Consider the following 24,167-nt stretch of genomic DNA (forward strand, 5'->3'; position numbering starts at 1 on the left):
ATATTTCTATACCTATTTTACAAAGATAATTACTAATATAACATAGATTACAATGTATTTTTTGTGATGATTTAAATAAGATTATAAATTACTATTGTATTTAGTAATATGTTGATTAATTATAAAGATTAAAGGTTAAATGTGGCAATAGGTTAGGAGGGAGGGTTTCTGGCCAGGGTAGATTTTTGGTCTTGCCAGAGAGAGAAATTATTCTCAACCGAGTCACACCTTCTCCTTCATCATTCCTATACCGTCAGTGTCCAGATAACAACCTAACTAGCCTTCAAGAGTGATTGGTAGAGGTATAATCATCGTTAAAGATGGATCCTGAAGCTTAGAGATGGCTAATCAAGTCACCGTTGAAGATGTTCCTTATTTTGACATAGCTCATTGTACTTGTTGCCTCTATGTCCGCGACGACCTGGGCACTGGTGAGTATAATGTTCATTTGTCATGACTGGGGCACTGGTGAGTATAATGTCTATTTGTCATGATCTAGGTACTGGTGGGTATAATGTCCATTTGTCATGACCTGGGTACTGGTGTGTATAATGTTCATTTGTCATGACTCATACTGGTGGTATAATGTCCATTTGTCATGACCTGGCACTGGTGTGTATAATGTCCATTTGTCATGACCTGGGCACTGGTATAATGTCCATTTGTCATGACCTGGGTACTGGTGTGTATAATGTCCATTTGTCATGACCTGGGTACTGGTGTATAATGTCCATATGTCATGACTCAGGACGTAAGTTTAGATTCTTTATGCCGACCTGCACAGTTGAGGGTTATGTTCTATTTTAAATCTATTAAGGATGCCCAAGACAGATTATTACAATAATTAGTATGATAATAATTATAATAATCTTTAATAATTGTAATAATAATTTTGATAATAAACGATAGTAATAATGATAATACTAATAATAAACTCGTGTCAGGGTCTGTCCGTCCACCTAACACTGTTGTTGCCTCAAATAACTTGTAGTTAACCTCCAAATAATATATTACATCTGTTATTTATTAGACCTGACCTAATGTATATTGTATACAGTACTGTAGTAGTTATTTAGTTTTTATATAATAGAATAAACTCCTTTTCAAAACTTGACATTATTACGGTATGAGCACGGATGTCTTAACTCATATAGTACAGTTAATATGAGTACACACTGTAATGTTATTATGAGCACTTGAGGGTCACGGGAGTAGTGCTGCAAGATAAGGGAGGTGGAACAGTCCTAGAGGCACGGTACAGTCCTCCCAGTGTGAAGCTCTCACTAAGGCCCTGCTTGTACTGTGTGTCGAGTAGGTCCGACTAATTACCCAAATGTAGCCGAATGAAGTCAAATGATGGTCCTACAAGCTGAATTCGACTGCTAATCACTTCGACTAGTATTTGGTGTCAGAAAGTCACAAAAATTGAAAACTTACTTTAATCTGAGTTAATAGATCGATATGTACCTAACCTAACCTAACCTAACCTAACCTAACCTAACCTAACACAACCTAACCTAACCTAACACAACCTCGACTAGTATTTGGTGTCAGAAAGTAAAAAAAATTGAAAACTTCTTTTAATCTGAGTTAATAGATTCGCGTGCATGTACCGACGGAGCGAGGAATTATCCAAATGTAGCCAAATGTAGTCGCAATGAAGTCAAATGATGGTCGTATAAGTGTAATTTGAGCTGTGAATCACTTCGATTATTATTTTGTGTCATAAAGTAAAAAAATTGGTAAACTTAATTTAATCTGAGTTGTGTTAGGTTAGGTTAGGTTAGATTAGTTAGATTAGATTGATTGATTAGTTGATTGATTGATTAGGTTAGGTACATGCACTTGATCTATTAACTCAGATTAAATTAAGTTTACCAATTTTGTGACTTTCTGGCACCAAATACTAGTCGGAAGTGATTAGCAGTCCGATTTATTCATGTAGGACCATTATTTGACTTCATTCCGCCACATTGGGTACATATTAGTCGGACCTGTTGTATAGTAACCTTGATAGTGTTATTGCCTGCTGCCCCTGACACTTGGCATCTGGAGCTAATGACTGAGCTGCAGCAACCTTCAGTATTGAATTCAAGTGCTCATCAGTAAATTGAGAACAAGCCAAGATTTATTAATGTTCATTACAGAAAAGTTCTGTTCACAAACATGTGTACTTCTGAACATGGACATACTATGCTGATAATTTGGTCCCACGTATGACAAACAAATGCAACATCAACACTCAAAAACTTTGGGTAAATTTACATTAGTGCAGACAACTCTGTTAGAAAGTAAAACATATATTTTTCTAGTGTATTTATTTTGTTTAGATTGGTTATGACCTTCTTCATTGTCGTGGAAATTGGCCATTTTTCTTATATCGCTTTTTTTTTTTTTGCTGGGGCGTTTTCCGACAAAAATTATGGCTAGCTTAATACCAAATACACCAAAAAACACGCTAATAAAACATAAACCTAACCTAACCTCACTGACTCTCCATTGATGATCACTTATTTCTTACCTTATTGGTCTGGTTCTGCTTGTCGCTCTCCTGAGATTAGTACAGGCTGGTGACGCTAATTCTCGCTAACGGGGTATAGGCGGACAGCTTCTTCCAAGAAGTGATGAAGTACAACACCGATGCTATAGTTTCTTCTGTTTTCCCCAAAACTCCCTATCAACTCTATTTAATTTAAGGACACCCATCGAAACTTCCATGGTCGGAAATGAATTTGAATTTTGAAAATGATAGATCCAAAAATAAAACCGAATTTGATCGTCAAAATACATGAATTAAACCACAAATCATTTATTTGTTCCTCCCCAAAAAAACCTCTTTGATTGGCCGCGACGGTACGGGAACGCGGATGATTTATGAAGGAGACACGTGGAGTGGGAGGTGAGGAAGGCGATAATGGCGGAAGATTAATGGAAGACAATAGAGAAAGATCTGCCATACACTACGTTATTATACGTGCTTGTGACGGTAATGTAATAGATGAAAAATTATCTTAAAATTAGACGCTTATTTGAATATGATAATAGACTAGGGTAGAAATGTTGTGTGAACTAATATCAAAAGTTGTCTTCAAACAGCATCACACTGATCCAACTGTAGATGTTTTGCCTCATTAACACTGACAGAGAATGGGTTCTGAAAAATTTTTAAATCTTCCTCAAGGTGAAGTCAGCAAATCTTTCTTTGAATGCATTCCTTTAACTTAGAAATCTTGATGCAGTATTTCTGTGTTGGCATCAGGTGTGTCTTGTAGGACTTCAGGTTGATGTGATAGATTACTTCTGCAAGTTGCATTTAACAAAGCTGCATTTTCATCTCAGCACAAATGTTGTAATAAAATTCTGCTATCAATTTATTGCATCCTTGTATCTTTGTGTTGAGGTAATTTAAGAGCTCTGTAATATCCACCACCAAAGCTACACCTTAACCCGCTCATTATCTCTCATTTCATGCACATCTTTTTCCTTCTGTTCCATAAACATCTGTATTTCAATGTCAGTTCATTAAATCACTTCAGTATGACTCTCGACTTAACCAGAGGAACATCAGTGGGATATGGCAGTCTGTGTGTGTGTTCTCATTTTCCTCCTAAAAGCTGTTGAACTGTCTGTGGTTTAGACCTCGTGCTTGTGTAAAGTTCACTGTCTTACTAATAATAATACTTTCTATGTATAGTGAAATACAAATTATGAAATTGATGGTTTGGGTTCACAGTCAGTAGTTACCTTTAATTCTGATATACCTAAGAAATGGTTTATTAATATGAAATTAAATTAGGTTAAAGGTGCTATAATATACAACTACTGTATATACATTCCTAACATACTCTAAGAAATGGTTTATTAATATGAAATTAAATTAGGTTAGAGATGTCATTAACTGCTGCTAGTTCAACTCCTTGGCTTTACTCATCTACAATTCCACTTAGATACTCTTGCTTCTGACATCATTACTGGTGGTGTACATTTAAAAGAACACCCACATGACAAGCTTAAGTATATGGCAAACGCTTGTGTCTTGGAGAAGGGGTCGGGCATCTTGTCCTGGTTGAGAAAAAACCTACTATAGTTTTCACTGATATAGACCATGTAGTAGTCCTAAGTGTATAGCAGGGTGTCAGCCCTCCTCCCAACAATAAAATACTCACTACTACTACTACTAATACTTTTTTGTCACTTGAATCTAAGTATGACGATCATCCAGCTGTGATATACAATGATATGAGTTATTATGATGTCACCTAGGTTGGTGAGGTCTGAGGTGACTAAAGAGGCCGATATGGGACCGCAGAGTCGATCACAGATGTTGCACGGTGAGGGCTGCACCTGGAGTGGAGGGGCGCAGTGTCTCATGCTGGCGTTTGTCTGCCCTGTTATGCAGTCGGCTAACTTCTAAAGTTGACACCTTTGTTTGGTGCCCTCCAGCGTGTACGGTTGAGTGATCGCCTCCCAGGTGAGGGTCGATCGGCACTTTTTCAGGTTTGTCTTAAGACTATCTCTTATACCTTCTTCAGCTGGCTCACCAGCTGCCGCTTACTATTCGTTAGGGTGACCGGTAAAGTAGCTTGCTGGCAGTCTACTGTCGTCCGTGTGGTAACATGGCCAGTCCAGCTGAGAGTTGTTCGTGGGTAATGGTAGCCTGATGTTCCTCCAGTTGGTGTCAGCAAGAATACTGGCATTTGTTCTCTTTGTCTTCCAGCTAACTCGGAGGATGGAACGACTGTTGATGAAAGCTATGCCTTGAGGTGCCTCTGCATGTGACCCATGTCTGGCTGCCATATAGCAGGGTGGGAAGGACCACTGCTCGATATACAGTAACTTTGTAGATAATTTCAGCTCCCCACCAGAAGACATGGGTGGAGTTCAGAAAGGCTTGAGATGCATTATTTGATCCGACAGCAAGACGATGTCCTGCAGTGGTGACAGGCTGGAGCCGGATACTGGAAAGTGGCAACATTAGAGAGGGTAGTACTGTTGGTTGGATGGATTGTGGAGGTGGCTGAACCAGGGGCAGGCTGAAAGAGAACTTGAGTCTTAAGTAACATTCACCTCAAGGCTCAAGTGTGTATGTGTTCTGTGAGTTTGCAGGATTTCCTGTAGGTTATGCTCAGTGTGAGCGACAGGGGTGAGGTCGCCTGCATACTGAAGTTCAGTAATGGAAGCTGCCTCATACCTTTTGTGCCTGCTCTGAGTCATTTTATGTTGAAGAGACCCTTCATCCGTACTGGATGTCCACCCTCTGCTTAAATTGGCACTGACTTGAGGTAAGGCAGCCATTAAAAATGGAAAGAGAGTTGGTGCCAGTACACATCCTTGTTTTACCTCTGTTTGGATGGGAAGAACTCAGACTGGGTGCCATTTTGCAGGACACTGCTCATGCCATCGTGGTGTTGCCTCACAATGGCGATGAATTTTGGTGGGCAGACAAACGGCTGAGGGTCCACCAGAGGGCTTCCTGTTGACCGAGTTGAAGGCCTTGTTAGGTTGATGGTGGTCATACAGGTATTGTTTTGATAATCTACATCTACTGAAAGTAATATTTCAGTTATACCTGAGTATTAGAGGGGTCCAAAATTAAAAGTTGGAATTTTAATTTACACACATTTTGCTTTGATAACTTGCATTCCCAAACATGTCTTCAGGCAAAATTTCAGTTCTTTTCTCAATATTCAGGGGTCCTGTATTTTGTGAGCAGTGAGGGTGAACTGTTTCTCTGAAGAGAAAGATCTAAAGAACATAATTGGTCCTGCCATCCATGTGGCTTGGTGGAAGGCCCCAGGTGCACTGGTCTCACACCTCCCTCAGAATTTCCCAAGAAGGTGTGTATGACAGGACAATGGGTTCCTTGTAATAGGCCCTGAGGTGAGCAGAATTTTTGAGACTAAAATAACTAATCGTTTTATGGGATCCCTAAACATCATCCAATTTTCTTCAAATTTTATACAAAGCTTCACTAGTTTACATGAGGTACTTTTACGGGGGCACCATGTGCTCGCTGGTTCAGAACTTTCAAATTTTCACCCTATAATTTGGATCAACCCTAGTGAGTATGCGGTATACCATACATTTAATTTTATCAGAGCACTAAATTACTATCCTCTTTAAAGCATTGTGTTAAGAATCTTTCCAAACTTGAACAGTTATTTACTTTAGTTACATTGTAGTATTTGTAAATTCCATTACATTTTAGTATTTATAAATTCCATATTAATCTCTATAGCATTTTAGATCCATCCATTAAAGATTTTGATTTTTCTTTCTTGTTTATTAAAATGCATGAATTATTTTTTTTGTTTTATGTAAAAAAAAATTTTTTTAGGAGGATTAGCCCACGGGACAGGTCACTTGACCCACATCAGGGCCTCAGAGGTGATGTAATACTGCTACTACTACTAATAATTCAGTAAATGAAATTTATAATAAATACTAAAATATAAATCAAATAATAATAATAATAAAAATAATAAAGAACCATAAATACAAAATGAAAAAAGATCACTTCTGAGAAACAATATATGTGTGTTAAACAATAAATCAGATGTATGTTGTGTCATCAGTAAGAGAAACACCTGAGACCCTGCAATTGTGTGTAAATGAGGCAAGAAAGTCAGATCATCAACCTGGGACTTGGTCACATATGGCAGGGTGGGCTCCATATTAGACAAATACATTATGTTTCCAATATCTTCCCAGTACCTCCCTGTTTGGCAGCTGCCATATGTCTACCTTTTTTCATCTCCCACAAAATATGATTTAATTATACCAGGTTGACAAACAGTGCAGTAAATTGAGTTTGTTATTTATGTAAAGCCAACAAAGCTGCAACGACCGCACTTCAGTGGTAACATTTTGTTAAATAAACTATTAATTGTTATTTATGGTCATGAGAAGTTTCCAAATGTTTGTATCTTGTGGCAGCTGTGTTGTAGTTGAGATGCCAATTCATTAATATATTTTTCTTCATTATTTAAACAAATATACGTAAATTAGGAAACTTGTCAGGACCTTAAATAACAATTATTAAAGTTATTATAAAAATACATTTTGTTTGTTTAATAATTATCGTGACAGTGATACAGCCTAAAACAGATCCACCAATCACTTTACACAGCCTTCCTTCCCAAAAGACAATAATAATAATAATAATAATGTGCCAGCCTCCACCTTATGCTACAAGGCACACACCTGATAGTAAGGGTCACAAACTGCTTTTACTGATTTTCATAAACTTGGTGACAACAGCCTGTGGGGTCCTCGTGTTTGCCGTTAACTCAAAAATTAAAACAATGCAAAATAACTTCACTTCCCAATAATGTTATCCCACCACCTTTAAGGGAGTTTTGTACTATAAAGATACCTAATGCACAAACCCATTCGGCGTGATAATGTTTTATTTATCAACTTAACACTAACAAATTTTGTGCCTGACTCCCCGTTATCCCGACCTGACTTTATTCAGGAGTCATAATATGTTTAACGAGGAGCTGGTGCGTTGTGTTCAATATAATCACATGTTATTCTTTAGGTGATGAAAGTCTGACACAATAGGAGAGACTGCGAGTTGAGACTCCCGAGGTTCACAAGACTGACAACACTGACTGTAACAGTTGGAAAAGTCCCTAACTGTATCTAGACAGTGTAGGTATACAAACAATGTACCTGGACAGTGTAGGTATACAAACAATGTACCTAGACAGTACAGGTATACAATGTACCTGGACACACACATCTATACAGTAACAGGTAAGTTTATTGACCATCACAATATTACACTAAACAAAGTCTTAATACTCGACATAGTATCTTTAACACCCAATAACACTGGTGTGTGTGTGTGTTAAGACCTAGAAATGTAGAGTTAGGTGGAAGTACTGTATGTCACATCCTTAACCTTGAAGTGAGAACAATGAAATATTTTGGGATATAATGAATGTTGGAGCAGAGTAGAGAATGCTTAGTAGCAGTATACGCCAACTATGTCAAGGACACTATTATATTTTTCCTTGGTCGCCATATGGTTGTATGCGTTGCCTATCCTCCTCTATCTCACAACACCATCCAGGATGTGTTAGTAAAGGACACTCACTCACTACTCACCACCACTCACTACCACACACACACACACACACACACACACACACACACGGGAGAGGAAAATATTATTTGTTGAGGGAAGTAGAGTGGAGTAACGGTGGATGGTGCAGTGTAGTGGCCATGCCAGGAATTTTGGGATTCTGTTCAGGGCACACCTCCTCACCACACCTCACGTTGCTTGTATGGCAGCAGAGGAGTGAGTGAGTGTGTGTGTGTGTGTGTGTGTGTGTGTGTGAGTGAGTGGAGTGTGTGTGTGTGTGTGTGTGTGTGTGTGTGTGTGTGTGTGTGTGTGTGTCCTGGGATCCACTACACGTTATTGGAGATTCTGGATAAATATTAACTTATCAAATAGGGACTGAACTGACTCACTGGGGGTGGACCTAACTGACTCACTGGGGGTGGTCGAACTGATCACTGGGGTGATCTGAACTGACTCACTGGTGGACTGAACTGACTCGCTGGGGTGGACTGAATGATCAGTGGACTTGAACTGACTCGCTGGGGGTGGACTGAACTGACTCGCTGGGGTGGACTGAACTGACTCACTGGAGGTGGACTGAGCTGACTCACTGGAGGGGTTGAATGAAATGACCTGCTGGGGGTGGACTGAACTGACTCACTGGAGATGAACTGAACTGACTCACTGGAGATGGCCTGAACTGACTTACTGGAGGTGGCCAAACTGACTCACTGGAGGTGGAGTGAACTGACTCACTGGAGGTGGACTGAACTGACTCACGAAAGATGGGGTGAGCTGACTCACTGGCGTATATTAGTGGACTGAACTGACTCACTGGAGGTGAATGAACTGACCACTGGGGGTGGACTGAACTGACTCTGGCGGACTGAACTGACTCGCTGGAGGTGGCCAAACTGACTCACTGTAGGTGGAATGAACTGACCACTGGGGGTGGACTGAACTGACTCACTGGGGGTGGACTGAACTGACTCACTGGGGGTGGACTGAACTGACCACTGGAGGTGGAATGAACTGACTCACTGGGGTGGACTGAACTGACTCACGTAAGATGGAGTGAGCTGGCTTACTGGCGTATATATTAGTGGACTGAACTGACTCCCTGGCGGTGATTAAACTGACTCCTGGCGTGGACTGAACTGACTTCGGGGTGGACTGAACTGACTCACTGGGGGTGGACTGAACTGACTCACTGGGGGTGACTGAACTGACTCACTGGGGTACTGAACTGACTCACTGGAGATGGACTGAACTGACTCCACTGGGTGGAATGAACTGACTCACTGGAGGTGACTGAACCATCGGCGATATATCAGTGGACTAGACTAACTCATTTCTCGTGTTTTTGTTATTCAGTAGATTCTTATGTGCCGTTTTTACAGGAAGGAGTCAGTTCCGTGGCAATTCTACATGTTAACTGCTCACTCTACACACGCCACATTACCGGGTTTATCATTCAGTTCCAATTCATCGCATCAGTTCCAATTCATCGTCAGTTCCAATTATCGATCAGTTCCAATTCATCGTATCAGTTCCAATTCATCGATCAGTTCCAATTCATCGATCAGTTCCAATTATAGCATCAGTTCCAATTCATTGATCAGTTCCAATTCATCGCATCAGTTCCAATTCATCGATCAGTTCCAATATTACTGACACACCTCCTCCCTCTCACCTGGTCGTGGTTGTCTTAACACCTGAAGAATTAACCAAACACCTTAAATTATTTCACAGGAAGGTCTTAAAATCCTGGTGTTTACTGGGGTTGTTAGGTTAGGGTTGGGTTAGGTTGGGGTGTTAGTTGTTAGTATTAGGTTAGGTTAGTGTTGGGTTGCTAGGTTAGTGTTGTTAAGTTAGTATTAGGTTAGTTAGTGTTGTGTTGTTAGTGTTAGGTTAGGTTAGTGTTGGTTGTTAGGTTAGTAAGGTTGGTTAGTATTAGGTTAGGTTAGTGTTGTTAAGGTTAGTATTAGGTTAGGTTAGTGTTGGGTTAACTTAGTATTAGGTTAGGTTAGTGTTGTTAAGTTAGGTTAGTGTTGCTGTTAGTATTAGGTTAGGTTAGTGTTGGGTTAAGTTAGTATTAGGTTAGGTTAGTGTTGGGTTAAGTTAGTATTAGGTTAGGTTAAGTTATCATTGGGTTAGGTCAGCACTAGGGAGGTTAATGAGGGTAAACAATTGAAGTTTCATTATACAGTAGACCTCAGAGTAGAGGCTGTTGTCTGTCTCAGTGGCAAGACAATATTTGGCAGAAAGTATGAGCTGAGTGGAACTATCTGGTTAAACCTTGCCAAGTATTGTCCTTATGAAAGAGGAAGTAGCAGCAGCTGGTATCATGGAGGAGGAGGAGGGTTAAATGTTTTGGTTAAATATACATTACTTGTAGACATGGCTATCTTGTTTACTGTACTGCCTTCCTCCCTGTTGTTCATGATAAGTCAGATATAGACGATAATGTGTGTGGGAGAGATGATAGTGAGAAGATGAAGTAGTGAGAGAGATGATAGTGTGAGAGTTGTGTTGGTGGATAGGACTCTTCTCTCTCTCTGTGGTATATTTAGAACCACACTGCCACCTAGTCTGTTTCACTGTACAAAAATGTTCACACACACTTTTTGTTATAAGTTTGTTCTTGATGGTGTTATTGTTCTGCATCATGGTATTATTATTGTTCTACATGATATATTGTGTTGTCAATAGTAAGAGAAACACTTGAGACCCTACAATTTGTGTGTAAATGAGGCAGAAAGTCAGATCATCAACCTGGGACTTGGGTCAAATAATGGCAGCAGGGTCTACCATTATACAACACATTATGCTTCCAATGTACAGTATTCCCAAGGCTGCAGCTACCAAACACTATGAACATAGATAAACCGTTTATTCTCCGCTCAGTGACACGTGTCATCTGGGACTTGGGGCCAGTCACAGATGGTGACGGCCCTACTTTGGTCGTTTGATTGTTTCAGTTTTTGAGAATTTTAAGGCTGAGGCTTTTATGTGCGGGTTATAACAAAACAACCAAAATATTACGAGGAAACACCTGTGGGCGCTAGGCATTTTCCTGGTGACATGGATGAAGTAACAAAATTTTTTAGCTTCCTAATTCCCGGACAACTGAATATTGCCTTATAATGTTAACTTAAGAAAATAGAACAAGTTTCTAAGCATCACTGTGAATTAAGTGATGTGACTCTGGTTTTTCTACCATATTATGCTGGTTGTTTTGTCAGACGTGGCAAGAACAAGATCTCAAGGTCTACTGGCTCACCTCATATTTGTCAGACGTGGCAAGAACAATGCCTCGAGGTCTTCTGGATCACCTCATATTGGCTAACATTGTAGAATTAGAAAGAAGCTCAGTGTTGACACCTGAAACCCACGTACCAGTGTATATAAGTTAAATTTTAAGATTATTAAATATATACATATATCAAGATTAATGTCTCACCTTCCTGTAGATACCTAGATATCAACAAACATTTTCATAATTAAGGAGATACAGAAGACATGTGAACTCTTTAAACAAGTTCTCTGCTGGGTGGCCTGATGTGGTGTTGATCAGAATGCTTGCACCGTATATTGTACAAATAACCATAATTGTTGATACACTGGTCCTGGCCATTGTCTTCAGGTGTGTTTGTATAGTAAAATGTAATTACTATTGACTTCAGAATATTCCCAAATATCAAGTGCACATGGCCTCAAAATGTCCATGATATTAGCCAGATTTCAAACAATTTTCCCCAGCTGGTCACACCGTGTTTGGCATGTTCCTCACCCACAACTTCTGACCCCCTTTTGATATGCCTGGATCTGCCTCTGCAATGTTTGAGTTAATGATGTTTAATGAACACTTATACAGTATATGTAAAAACAGTACTTTGTTTATTAATTACATCTATCAATTGTTGTACACAGTCTCCAAAGGATCCATGACCCCACCTGAGTCACTGACCTGACCTGACCTGACCTGACCTGACCTGACCTGACCTGACCTGACCTGACCTAACCTAACGTAACCTAGCGTAACAAGGTAACATTTTTTATAATAATAACTATTAATTGTTATTTAACGTCCTGACAAGTTTCCTAATGTTCGTATATTTGTTTAAATAATGAAGAAAAATATATTAATGAATTGGCATCTCAACTACAATCACAGCTGCCACAAGATTCAAACAAATGGAAACTTCTTATGACCATAAATAACAATTAATAGTTTATTATAAAATGTTACCTCAGGGTGCTAGAATCCTCAATTTCTATCATATTTAAGGTTCTATCATCATCATCATCTTTCATTTTATTATTTTCTTATAAAAATTGTCTCCCAGCACAGCCTTGATCCTTTAACTACTCAAGGGTTCCATTAAATATCCTTGGTACCCAGTCTGACAAGGATGTTCTTGGAATGGTTGGATCTAGAGCTTTCTGGGAGTTAGAAATGGGACATTAATGTTAAACCTCTCTTTAATTAATGTGCACATTGATGATTACCGTGTAGTAGTGATATTGCTGTTATTATTACTGTTATTATTGTTAATATTATTCCTTTATTATTGTTATATTAGTAATAGTATCATTATTATGAGTGTAATAGTTGTTGTGTTAAGTAAGGAGTTGTTCACCACACTACAGGATCTCCCCTTCTCCCGTAAACACCCCTCTGGCCAACTGGTTGTCGTCCATGTTGGCTATCTCTGCTAGTGGCTTTCTCACCAACTTCCTCCTGGGTGGGCCCATCCTTGGTGCCCTCAAGAACAACCAGCTGCTTCTGGCGCTACAGCTGTGTAAGTTCCTCCTGGCCACACTATGGCCGTATGTTAAGTTCCTCCTGGCCACACTATGGCCATGTGGTAAGTTCCTCCTGGCCACACTATGGCCATGTTAAGTTCTCCTGGCCTCACTATGGCCATGTGGTAAGTTCCTCCTGGCCACACTATGGCTGTGTGGTTCCTGCTGGCCACACCTATGGCCATGTGGTAGTTCCTCCTGGCCACACTATGGGTGTGGTAGTTCCTCCTGGCACACTCTGGCCATGTGGTAAGTTCCTCCTGGCCACACTATGGCCGTGTGGTAAGTTCTCCTGGCCTCACTGGCCGTGTGGTAAGTTCCTCCTGGCCTCACTATGGCCATGTGGTAAGTTCCTCCTGGCCACACTATGGCCATGTGGTAAGTCCTCCTGGCCACACTATGGCCGTGTTAAGTTCCTCCTGGCCACACTATGGCCGTGTGGTAGTTCCTCCTGGCCACACTATGGCGTGTGGTAAGTTCCTCCTGGCCACACTATGGCCATGTGGTAAGTTCCTCTGTACACTATGGCCGTGTGGTAAGTTCCTCCTGGCCACACTATGGCCGTGTGGTAAGTTCCTCCTGGCCACACTATGGCCGTGTGGTGGTCCTCCTGGCCTCACTGGCCGTGTGGTAAGTTCCTCCTGGCCACACTATGGCTATGGTAGTTCCTCCTGGCCACACTATGGCCATGTGGTAAGTTCCTCCTGGCCACTGGCCGTGTGGTAAGTTCCTCCTGGCCACACTATGGCCGTGTGGTAAGTTCCTCCTGGCCACACTATGGCCGTGTGTGGTTCCTCCTGGCCTCACTGGCGTCGTGAGTTCTCCTGGCCACACTATGGCTGTATGGTGAAGTTCCTCCTGGCCACACTATGGCCGTGTGGTAAGTTCTTCCTGGCCACACTATGGCCGTGTGGTAAGTTCCTCCTGGCCACACTATGGCCGTGTGGTAAGTTCACTCCTGGCCACACTATGGCCGTGTGGTAAGTTCCTCCTGGCCACACTATGGCCGTGTGGTAGGTTCCTCTGGCCACACTATGGCCGTGTGGTAAGTTCCTCCTGGACACTATGGCCGTGTGGTAAGTTCCTGCTGGCCACACTATGGCCGTGTGGTAAGTTCTGCTGGCACACTATGGCCGTGTGGTAAGTTCCTCCTGGACACACTATGGCCGTGTGGTAAAGTTCCTCCTGGCCACACTATCGCGCCAGTGTGGTGTTCCTCCTGGCACACTATGGCCGTGTGGTAAGTTCCTCCTGGCCACACTCTGGCCATGTGGTAAGTTCCTCCTGGCCACACTATGGCCGTGTAGTTCCTCCTGGCCTCACTGGCCGTGTGGTAAGTTCCTCCTGGCCACACTATGGCCGTGTGGTAAGTTCCTCCTGGCCTCACTGGCCGTGTGGTAAGTTCCTCCTGGCCACACTATGGCCGTGTGGTAAGTTCCTCCTGGCCACTCTGGCCGTGTGGTAAGTTCCTGCTGGCCACACTATGGCCGTGTGGTAAGTTCCTCCTGGCCACACTATGGCCATGTGGTAAGTTCCTCCTGGCCTCACTGGCCGTGTGGTAAGTTCCTCCTGGCCACACTATGGCCGTGTGGTAAGTTCCTCCTGGCCACACTATGGCCGTGTGGTAAGTTCCTCCTGGCCACACTATGGCTGTGTGGTAAGTTCCTCGTGGCCACACTATGGCCGTGTGGTAAGTTCCTCGTGGCCACACTATGGCCGTGTGGTAAGTTCCTCCTGGCCACACTATGGCCGTGTGGTAAGTTCCTGCTGGCCACACTATGGCCGTGTGGTAAGTTCCTCCTGGCCACACTATGGCCGTGTGGGAAGTTCCTCCTGGCCACACTATGGCCGTGTGGTAAGTTCCTCCTGGCCACACTATGGCCGTGTGGTAAGTTCCTCCTGGCCTCACTGGCCGTGTGGTAAGTTCCTCCTGGCCACACTATGGCCGTGTGGTAAGTTCCTCCTGGCCTCACTGGCCGTGTGGTAAGTTCCTCCTGGCCACACTATGGCCGTGTGGTAAGTTCCTCCTGGCCACACTATGGCCGTGTGGTAAGTTGTAACACATGTCAATCTTTTCATTCGTAGTTTCACCTCACTAGGTGTTGGCCTGTTCTTTGCTCTAGCTTATTGTGTAGTGTTAGTACAGGAGGAGACTGTACCAGTAGTGTGTGTGTTGCCACTCTTAAGGCTCACCACAATACTGTACACCATCCTTCTGCCAATCATGGAATCAGTTGTGACCCAACTACCGTATACAGTATATACGCTTGAGGTTCTTGGTGTATGACTGACAGCTGCCACAGCTCAGTCCGTAGCCATTCACTAAGGGATGGCACCACAATGCTTCTGGTCGTCACATAAGAGAAACAAATCGGAGTATGGAGCGTGTGTAGACCAGAGACGGGGCCGTGACCTTACTATTTGGTGATATTATTCTTTGCATTATTGTTCTTGTGAGTAATTTTGCTGCTGAGTTATGACCCAAGGTTGATGTGAAGTTTTAGTCTGTGGTTAAGCTCCAGTGTCTTGTGTGTTCATCTGGCAGGAGTCACTGTATATAATAACAAGGAGAGAGTCATTTAACGAGGAATTTCAGTACAGTTACAGTGCAAGAGATAGGCAGTGAACAAAAAGGTTAACAATGAGTTGTTGATAATCTTTATAATGGATCTCAGGTGGTAGGAGGAGCCGGTGTTGAGGATGGTGCAGAAGCTTCTCCCCGATAACAGATGAGGTCATGGTGATGATCAGAGAGGGTATGAGTACTGAGCGCCCCTTGATATGTGGCGTAGGAGAGGGAGAAAATAGCCTTGTACGCCTTCTTCTGCACCCTCTCTAGGAGTCCTTGTTGTGTAGCAGTTAATGAGGAAGACCAGGCAGGGGAAGCGTAGGCCAGCTTAGGCATTATGAATGTTGTACAGTATAAACATTCAAGAGGTCAGGTGGGGGAACTGAGAGACTTGAGACGATGAAGGAGGTGGAGACGAAAGCTGGAGGACTTGACAATTGTACTGACGTGAGTTTTCCAATTTATTTTATCTATAGTGACGCTGAGGAGCTAAGTGGAGTCCACAACCTGGAGTGTGTTGGGGTCCAATGTGATGGAGGGAGGTGGGACAAGGTCAGAGGAGAGATTGATGTGCATAACCATGGTCTTGGTATGGTTGATGGTGAGTGGCTGTTGGTGGTCTGATCTTGGAGATTGTTCAATATATACTGGAGTGCGGTCAGTGAGAAAGGGGGCTGGTAGGTAAGCAGGGAGAGTGGTTGTGTCAAGCCGGGGGAGCGTCTGGCATATAGTAGCGAAATGGTTGTTTGATTGCTCAGATGAGTCACCATTAGTGAGATGGCTAAGGAACGAGAGGGTGTGTGTCTTATTGTTTAGTCCACAGAGTTCTTTAAGCTTACCATACCATTGACTGATGATGGCCTGCTTCAGGTGTTGTAACTAATGTTTCATCTGTGTATTACTTATGTTTCACCAGTGTTTCACCTGAATATTACCTGTGTTTCACCTGAGTATTACCTGTTTCACCTGAGCATTACCTGTGTTTCACCTGAGTATTACCTGTGTTTCACCTGTGTTTCACCTCTATATATTTGTTTTGAAGGTAATAATACAATATATGTTGGCAGGTACGTCATCTTCTACTCTCCATTTGACATCGGCTACAAGATCGCCAAGTTCCTTCCCATTAAAGTCCTGCTTGCTGCCATGAAGGAGGTGTACAGGTGAGTGTGTGTGAGAGAACTAATGCCCTCAAATTAGGTTCTGTTCCTGAGCCACTAAAGAGCCATGGTAAGCACTCACAGCGGTTTTCTTTCAAATTAATTTCAAGTACAGTAATACCCCCTTTTTTTTACGGTTTTTATTACGCGTTTCTACATTTACGCGGTACCCTGCCAGAACCGGAATTTCTACTCATATACGCGGGTGAAGTTTAATTTTTTTATTTAGCTCATAAAATTCATACAAATTGCCCGGCCAGAATATAATTTACATTGCTGGAATTCTTACAATATGATGATCATTTTGAATATAAACATCATAGATTTTGCATTAGACATACAAATTTTAGATCTGCTGTAAGTATTTTGTTTACTCTGAGTAAATATGTTATCTTTTGTGCAAAATATATGACATTTATATTCAAAATATTCCTGGTCTTACAAGGAATCCAGCAATGTGAATTATATTATCCTAACTTTAGTTTGAGGTATTATTTATTACTATACCTTAAAATCTAGTGTTTTCCCCCAAACATTTCTCAGAGAGGGAAGAGCCAGCAGTGTGAGAAGAGGGGGAGGGAGTTGAGTCCATTATTTGAATGGACATTAACTTGGTGACTGTATTTCTCTATTTCTCTTAAATATTAATTGTGTGGATGTACCATCATAAAATTAAGATGTTATTTTCATAAAATTAAGATGTTATTTTTACTAGAACATAGGTATTGTGTCGGGAAAAAGTGGAGTTTGGGGGTCGGCCCGGTCTCTATTTCAATTAATCCCATATGTTATGTTGTTCACTTTATGCGTTTCTCTTCTCTTTCTCTTCTCGCTTTACGCGGGCCTCCGTGGGTTCAATTGACCGCGTAAAGTGAGGGTTCACTGTACAGTGATCCCTCGGTTAATGAACACCTCGGTTAATGAATGCCTCGGTTAACGAAATTTCTGTTAACGAATTACCTTCCATAAGATTCTTCACTTCGGTTAAAGAAAAAATTTTGGTTAACGAATTCGTTACGAATTTTTCCCAACGTGTTTTCGCCTGCTCACCAGCTGTAGTATTAGTCCGCTAATACAGTAATCGGTTTTGGGGCTTAAATGCGTTACCATTTGAGTAAATATCAAGAAGGTTGTACTATTCAATAATTTTCCAAGTCATATATTAAAGTTTTTAGTCATTTTGACAATTATTTAACATACTGTAATTTAAGTACAGGGAACTAGTTTTCAGCACGCCAAACAGCCACTCAACACACCCAAAATGGCGTCAGTGTGTGTCCCTGCTCAGTGGAGGAAGCTTCTTGCTTCAGACTCTCTCGAACAAACTATTTTTATGTTTTTACAGTACAGTACAATTATTGGTCATTCTGAAGTTTATTTTACATATTGATAATATATAGCGCAGTGCAGTGTTGATTTAAAGAAAATAATCTTGAATTACACCAAGAGAACTAAAATTTTATGGGTGAAATGGCAGCATGGGGTGACTTCTCTTCCACCCCAATGCCTTCTCTTCTCCCTTCTCCTCCACCCCCACTTCTAATTCCCATCATCATCAACCAGGAGCCTTCTACATGCACACTTCAAAGTAAGTGTACTTTACTGCATTCATTTTTAGTTTGTATGTAATTTTCGGTGAGCTGGAACCAATTACCCAAAATCCCATTGAAACAATGGTTTCGGTTGACAAAATTTTCGGTTAACGAGCAACCTTCTGGAACGAATTGTGTTCATTAACCGAGGGATCACTGTAAACGTACATAATTATTCTGAAATTTTTTGTGTTCTTTTTACATGGCTAAAAGTGTCTTAAGATTTGGGCTATTTTTGGATTGTGTAATACTTGGTACATCCTGTATAATACTGTCCTTCACCAAGTCTGTGCACGACGTTCATTAATACTGTACTGTACATGTACTTCATTACAGTATTGCGTGCAGGTAGTTGTAATAATTTTGTGGATGTATTACACGATAAGATGTACACTGAAGAAACAGGACAGGACGCCTCACTCTGAGGTGCCAAGCAGCCTGTATCTTAACTTTATTCATTATGGAACTGTACTGTACTGTACTGTACTGTACTGTACTGTACTGTACTGTACTGTACTGTACTGTACTGTACTGTACTGTACTGTACTGTATTGTACTTACTTACTCTAAATTTATTTCTGACATGCCTTAAGGATGATAAAATTACCCTAAAATGTTAGTAATTATAATAAATGGTGTAAATTTTGTCACTACTGTATGTACTGAGGGTAGTTAGTGAGGTACAGTGCTTTAGTATGAACACATTAACTGTCTGGACTGTTGTAGTGAAACACTGTAGTGAGACACTGTAGTGAGACACTGTAACCGTTAATCATTGCAGGGTGAAGAAAATCAACGATGGTGTGACTCACGCAGCCAAAGTCTTCCCCAACGGCTACCTCAGCATGATTCTTATTGGCACCATCAAGGGTAAGTGTGTACTGTACTGTGAGTGTGTACTGTACTGTGAGTGTGTACTGTACTGTGAGTGTGTGTACTGTACTGTGAGTGTGTGTACTGTACTGTGAGTGTGTACTGTACTGTGAGTGTGTACTGTACTGTGAGTGTGTACTGTGAGGTGTGTACTGTGTCTGTGAGTGTGTTTACTGTACTGTGGTGTGTGTACCTTGGTGTGTGCTGTGAGTGTGTACTGTATTACTGTGATTATACTGTACTGTGAGTGTGTACTTACTGTGCAGTGTGTACTGTACTGTGAGTGTGTACTGTACTGTGAGTGTTTACTGTACTGTGAGTGTGTACTGCCTGCTGTGAGGATGTGCTGTACTGTAGTGTGTACTGTACTGTGAGTGTGTACTTACTGTGAGTGTGTGCTGTACTGTGTGTACTGTACTATGGTGTGTTTCTGTACTATGAGTGTATACTGTACTGTGAGTGTATGTACTTACTGTGAGTGTGTACCTATGAGTGTGTGCCTGTACAGAGTGTGTACTGTACTGTGAGTGTGTATATTTTACTATGAGTGTGTACTGTACTGTGTGTACTGTGTACTGTGAGTGTGTACTGTATATGTGCGTGTACTGTGAGTGTACTGTACTGTTGGTGTGTACTGTACTGTGGTGTGTGCTGTACTATGAGTGTGTTACTGCTGTGAAGTGTGTGCTGTACTGTAGTGTGTGTGTACTGTAGTGTGTACTGTATCTGTGATGTGTACTGTACTGTGAGTGTGTACTGTGAGGTGTATACTGTGAGTGTGTACTGTACTGTGATTGTATATACTGTGAGTGTGTACTGTAAGTGTGTACTGTACTGTGATGTGTTACTATACTGTAGTATGTCTGTAGTGTGTACTATGTGTGCTGTGCACGTGTGGTGTGTGTACTGTACTGTGAGTGTGCTTGCTGTACTGTACTGTGAGTGTGTACTGTACTGAGTGTGTTTACTGTACTGAGTGTGTTTTACTGTGCTGTAGGTGTTTTATTACTGTGTGTGCTGTACTGTAAGTGTGTGCTGTGCCTGTGAGTGTGTACTGTACTGTGAGTGTGTACTGTGCTGTGAGTGTGTGCTGTGCTGTGAGTGCTGTGCTGTGGTGTGTGCACTGATGGTGTGTTGCTGTACTGTGAGTGTGTGCTGTACTGTGAGTGTGTACTGTGCATGGTGTGTACTGTACTGTAGTGTGTGCTGTGACTGTAGTGTGTGTACTGGGTGTGTACTGTACTGTGAGTGTGTTTATGCTGTGAGTGTGTACTGTGAGTGTGTACTGTACTGTGAGTGTGCTGTACTGTGTGTGTGCTGTACACTATGAGTTGTGCTGTACTGTGGAGTGTACTGCTGTGAGTGTGTTTACTGTACTTGAGTGTGTTTACTGTACTGAGTGTGTACTGTACTGTGAGTGTGTGCTGTACTGTGAGTGTGTACTGTACTGTGAGTGTACTGTACTGTGATGTGTACTGTATGTGTATACTGTGAGTGTGTGCTGTACTGTGAGTGTGTTACTGTACTGTGAGTGTGCTTACTGTGAGTGTGTATGTACTGTAAGTGTGTACTGTACTGTGATGTACTGTATGAGTATGTATATGTATACTGTATGTTTTACCTTACTGTGTGTGTACTGTACTGTGAAGTATGTGTGTGTGTACTGTGCTACTGTGGTGCTACTATGAGTGTGTACTGTACTGTGAGTGTGTACTATCTGTAGTGTGTATGTACTGTACTATGATGTGTATACTGCTGTGAGTGTGTACTGTACTGTGAGTATGTTGCACTATGAGTGTGTTTACTGTACTGTAGTGTGTACTGCACTGTGAGTGTGTACTGTACTGTGTGTACTGTAGTGTGTGTACTGTACTGTGAGTGTGTATACCTTGATGTGTACCTGTGAAGTGTGTACTGTACTGTGAGTGTGTACTGTACTGTGAGTGTGCTTTATACTGTAGTGTGTACTGTGTATATACTGGTATGTACTGTGTATACTGTATACTATGTGTATACTGCACTGTGAGTGTTACTGTTACTGTGAGTGTGTACTGTATGTAGTGTGTACTGTACTGTAGTGTGTCTGTACTGTGAGTGTGTGCTGTGCTGTGAGTGTGTACTGTGCTACAGGTGTGTGCTGTGACTGAGTGTGTACTATGGTGTGTGCTATGCTGTACTGTAAGGTGTGTGCTGTGCTGAGTGTGTGCTTTGCTGTGATGTGTACTGTACTGTGAGTGTGTTACTGTACTGTGGGTGTATTTACTGTTACTGTGAGTGTGTACATACAGTGTGTGCTGAGTGTGTTTACTGTAGTGTGTACTGTACTGAGTGTGTGCTGTACTGTGTGTGTACTGTACTGTGAGTGTGTATATGAGTGTGTACTGTACTATGAGTGTTACTGTACTGTGAGTGTGTACTGTTACTGTGAGTGTGTACTGTACTGTGAGGTGTGTGTATACTGTGATGTGTATGCCTGTGAGTGTGTATACTGTGAGTGTGTGTATGTACTATGAGTGTGTTTACTGTACTGTAGTGTGTTTACTGAAGTGTGTGTACAGAGTGTGTGTACTGTACTATGAGTGTGTTTACTGTACTATGAGTGTGTTTACTGTACTATGAGTGTGTTTACTGTACTATGAGTGTGTTTACTGTACTATGAGTGTGTTTACTGTACTATGAGTGTGTTTACTGTACTGTGAGTGTGTTTACTGTACTATGAGTGTGTACTGTACTATGAGTGTGTTTACTGTACTATGAGTGTGTGTTGCCTCAGTAAGGTGTGTTGCCTCAGGTAGAGACACACACTCAGACTCTCCTCTCTCTCTCTCTCTCTCAGGTAATGGTTCAGGCTTCTTGAAGATCTTAGAGCGTCTGATGCGAGGAGTCTGGACCCCTGCGGCTGTGGAGGTCATGCAGCCTACATTGTGAGTACCTCCACCTGTTGACCTCTCTACCTCCACCTGTTGACCTCCCCACCTCCACCTGTTGACCTCCCCACCTCCACCTGTTGTCCTCCCCACCTCCACCTGTTGTCCTCCCCACCTCCACCTGTTGTCCTCTCCACCTATCTGTGGCATTAATCTAAATATGTAAGGCTTAAGACCAAATAATTAACCTCAAAATATTGTTGATGATTTCAAAATAACCTAACCTAACCTAACCTAACCTAACATAACCAAACCTAACCAAACCTAACCTAACCTAACCTAACCTAACCCAACCCTAAACCTAAACCCAATTAGTGTGGATTAGTGGTGTTTTACTATCAATAAATACCGTAGCCCAGCAGGTTTTGTAACTCATCCGTTATCGTTGACAGCCCCACCAAGGCGTCCATCGCTGCTGCTCTCATCTTTGTGTTGGACAAGAAGACAGACCTCATCTCGGCTCCTCACGCCCTTGTTTACTTTGGCATCTGCATTTTCTTCGTCTATTTCAAGGTTCGTAGTTACTGGTAAATAGTCAATAATAGCCACGGGTAAATAGTAATAACCAGGGAGTAAATAATTAATAGTAATAACCAGGGAGTAAATAATTAATAGTAATAACCAGGGAGTAAATAATTAATAGTAATAACCAGGGAGTAAATAATTGTCAATAATGTGTTTTTTATGTCATTTATAAATATAAGAAGCATTTTGTTCCTAAAAGGTTTGCCAGAAGTAAGGATGGGGCTCACTCTCACACACACATTTTAGTAAAGTCTAAAAAATAGCGAGAATTGTTATCATAATTCATTGTGCACTCTAGCACCATCACTTGTACAGTCAGCTACCATAAATGTTTTGTAATTTTTCATAATAAAAATATATTACAATTTGTGTGTTTGGCTAGGTTAAGTTAGTGTTAGTACAGTACAATACAATACAGTACAATACAATACAGTACAGTACAGTACAGTACAGTACAGTACAATACAGCCCAGTACAGCACAGTACAGTACAGTACAGTACAGTACAATTATTCAGCCTTATGATACAGCTGATGGTACAGTACAGTACAGTACAGTACAGTATATTACAGTACAATACAATGATACAGCACAGTACAGTACCAGTACAGTACAGGTACAGTACAGCCCAGTTACAACTTACTTAGTACAGCACAGCACAACAGCACTGCAGCAGCACAGCACAGCACAACACAGCACAGTACAATAGTTACCTCATGCACCTGTTGTTCTTGCAACTTTCTTTCTCTCTCTGGGCATCCATGATCCATTTTTGCCTTTTGAGACCTGTCTGTATATTCCCATCTGGGACTCCTTGGCTCAAACTCTGGCTGACAGAGGTGGCTGCTGGGGAAGTGAGTGCTGTCAAAAATGGTAATGGGAAAAATAAGAAAGAGTGAGGCAGCAGTGTGATGTTTGAGAGTGTGACCACTTACCAGTCTGACCAATGTCTTGTAGTAAGTATCTTATGCTAATGTAAACTGTTTTCCTCAGTAACACACTATTATTATTATCTATCCAGCTGGTGAGTTTCTGTTGGTTGTAGTCAGGTTGTGTCTGAGATGTACAGGCGTCACCGTGCTTGGGTGGGAGACGCAAGGTGTGGAAATGGTTTCTCTCTCTCTCTCTCAACAATAAACCTGGATGGTAATCAGCCACATTATTGATACTGGGGTAATGGTTGGCCAGTGGAGTTGGCTGGGTCATGCAGCTCGTTAACCCAGTGTGGTTGTTGTGTTCGTGACAGCTTGTACGCCAAACACTGGGTCATGACTCGTTAGCAAATTATGGTTTTTGTGTTGGTGACAGCTTTACATAAACATTGGGTATGCAGCTCATTAACCCAGAGTGTAGTTTTTTGTGTTCGTGGCTTGCTTGTACCTTAAACACTGGGTCATGCAGCTCGTTAACCCAGAGTGGCAAGTTGTTGTGTCGTGACAGCGCTCAACACTGGGTCGCTTTTAACCCAGAGTGTGTTGTTGTGTTTGTGACGCACCTTAAACACTGGGTCAGCGTTAACCAGGGTGTGGTTGTTTTTGTTAGTGACCATTTTTACTGGGTCATGCCTTTCGTTAACTCAGGGTGTGGTTGTTGTGTTGGTGACCTTCTATAAACACTGGGTCATACAGCTCGTTAACTCAGG

The 24,167-nt window shown here is 41.8% G+C and overlaps 1 protein-coding gene across 1 annotated transcript; it reads left to right on the top strand.

Moving 5' to 3' along the window:
- Positions 1-236: 236 nt before the first annotated feature.
- Positions 237-23,379, top strand: LOC121875893 (trimeric intracellular cation channel type 1B.1-like; the record flags this gene model as incomplete). The annotated part of the gene is given in 9 exon segments (XM_042380624.1): positions 237-442; positions 12,725-12,748; positions 12,750-12,874; positions 15,556-15,558; positions 16,517-16,612; positions 18,983-19,071; positions 21,911-21,998; positions 22,394-22,522; positions 23,270-23,379. Coding segments are annotated over 9 exon segments (766 nt in total), but the record flags the coding sequence as incomplete, so codon positions are not given.
- Between the last annotated feature and the right edge of the window lie 788 nt (positions 23,380-24,167).

The sequence above is a fragment of the Homarus americanus genome, unplaced genomic scaffold (genome assembly GCF_018991925.1).
Source record: "Homarus americanus isolate GMGI-L3 unplaced genomic scaffold, GMGI_Hamer_2.0 scaffold52823, whole genome shotgun sequence".
Taxonomy (NCBI): Eukaryota; Metazoa; Arthropoda; class Malacostraca; order Decapoda; family Nephropidae; genus Homarus; species Homarus americanus.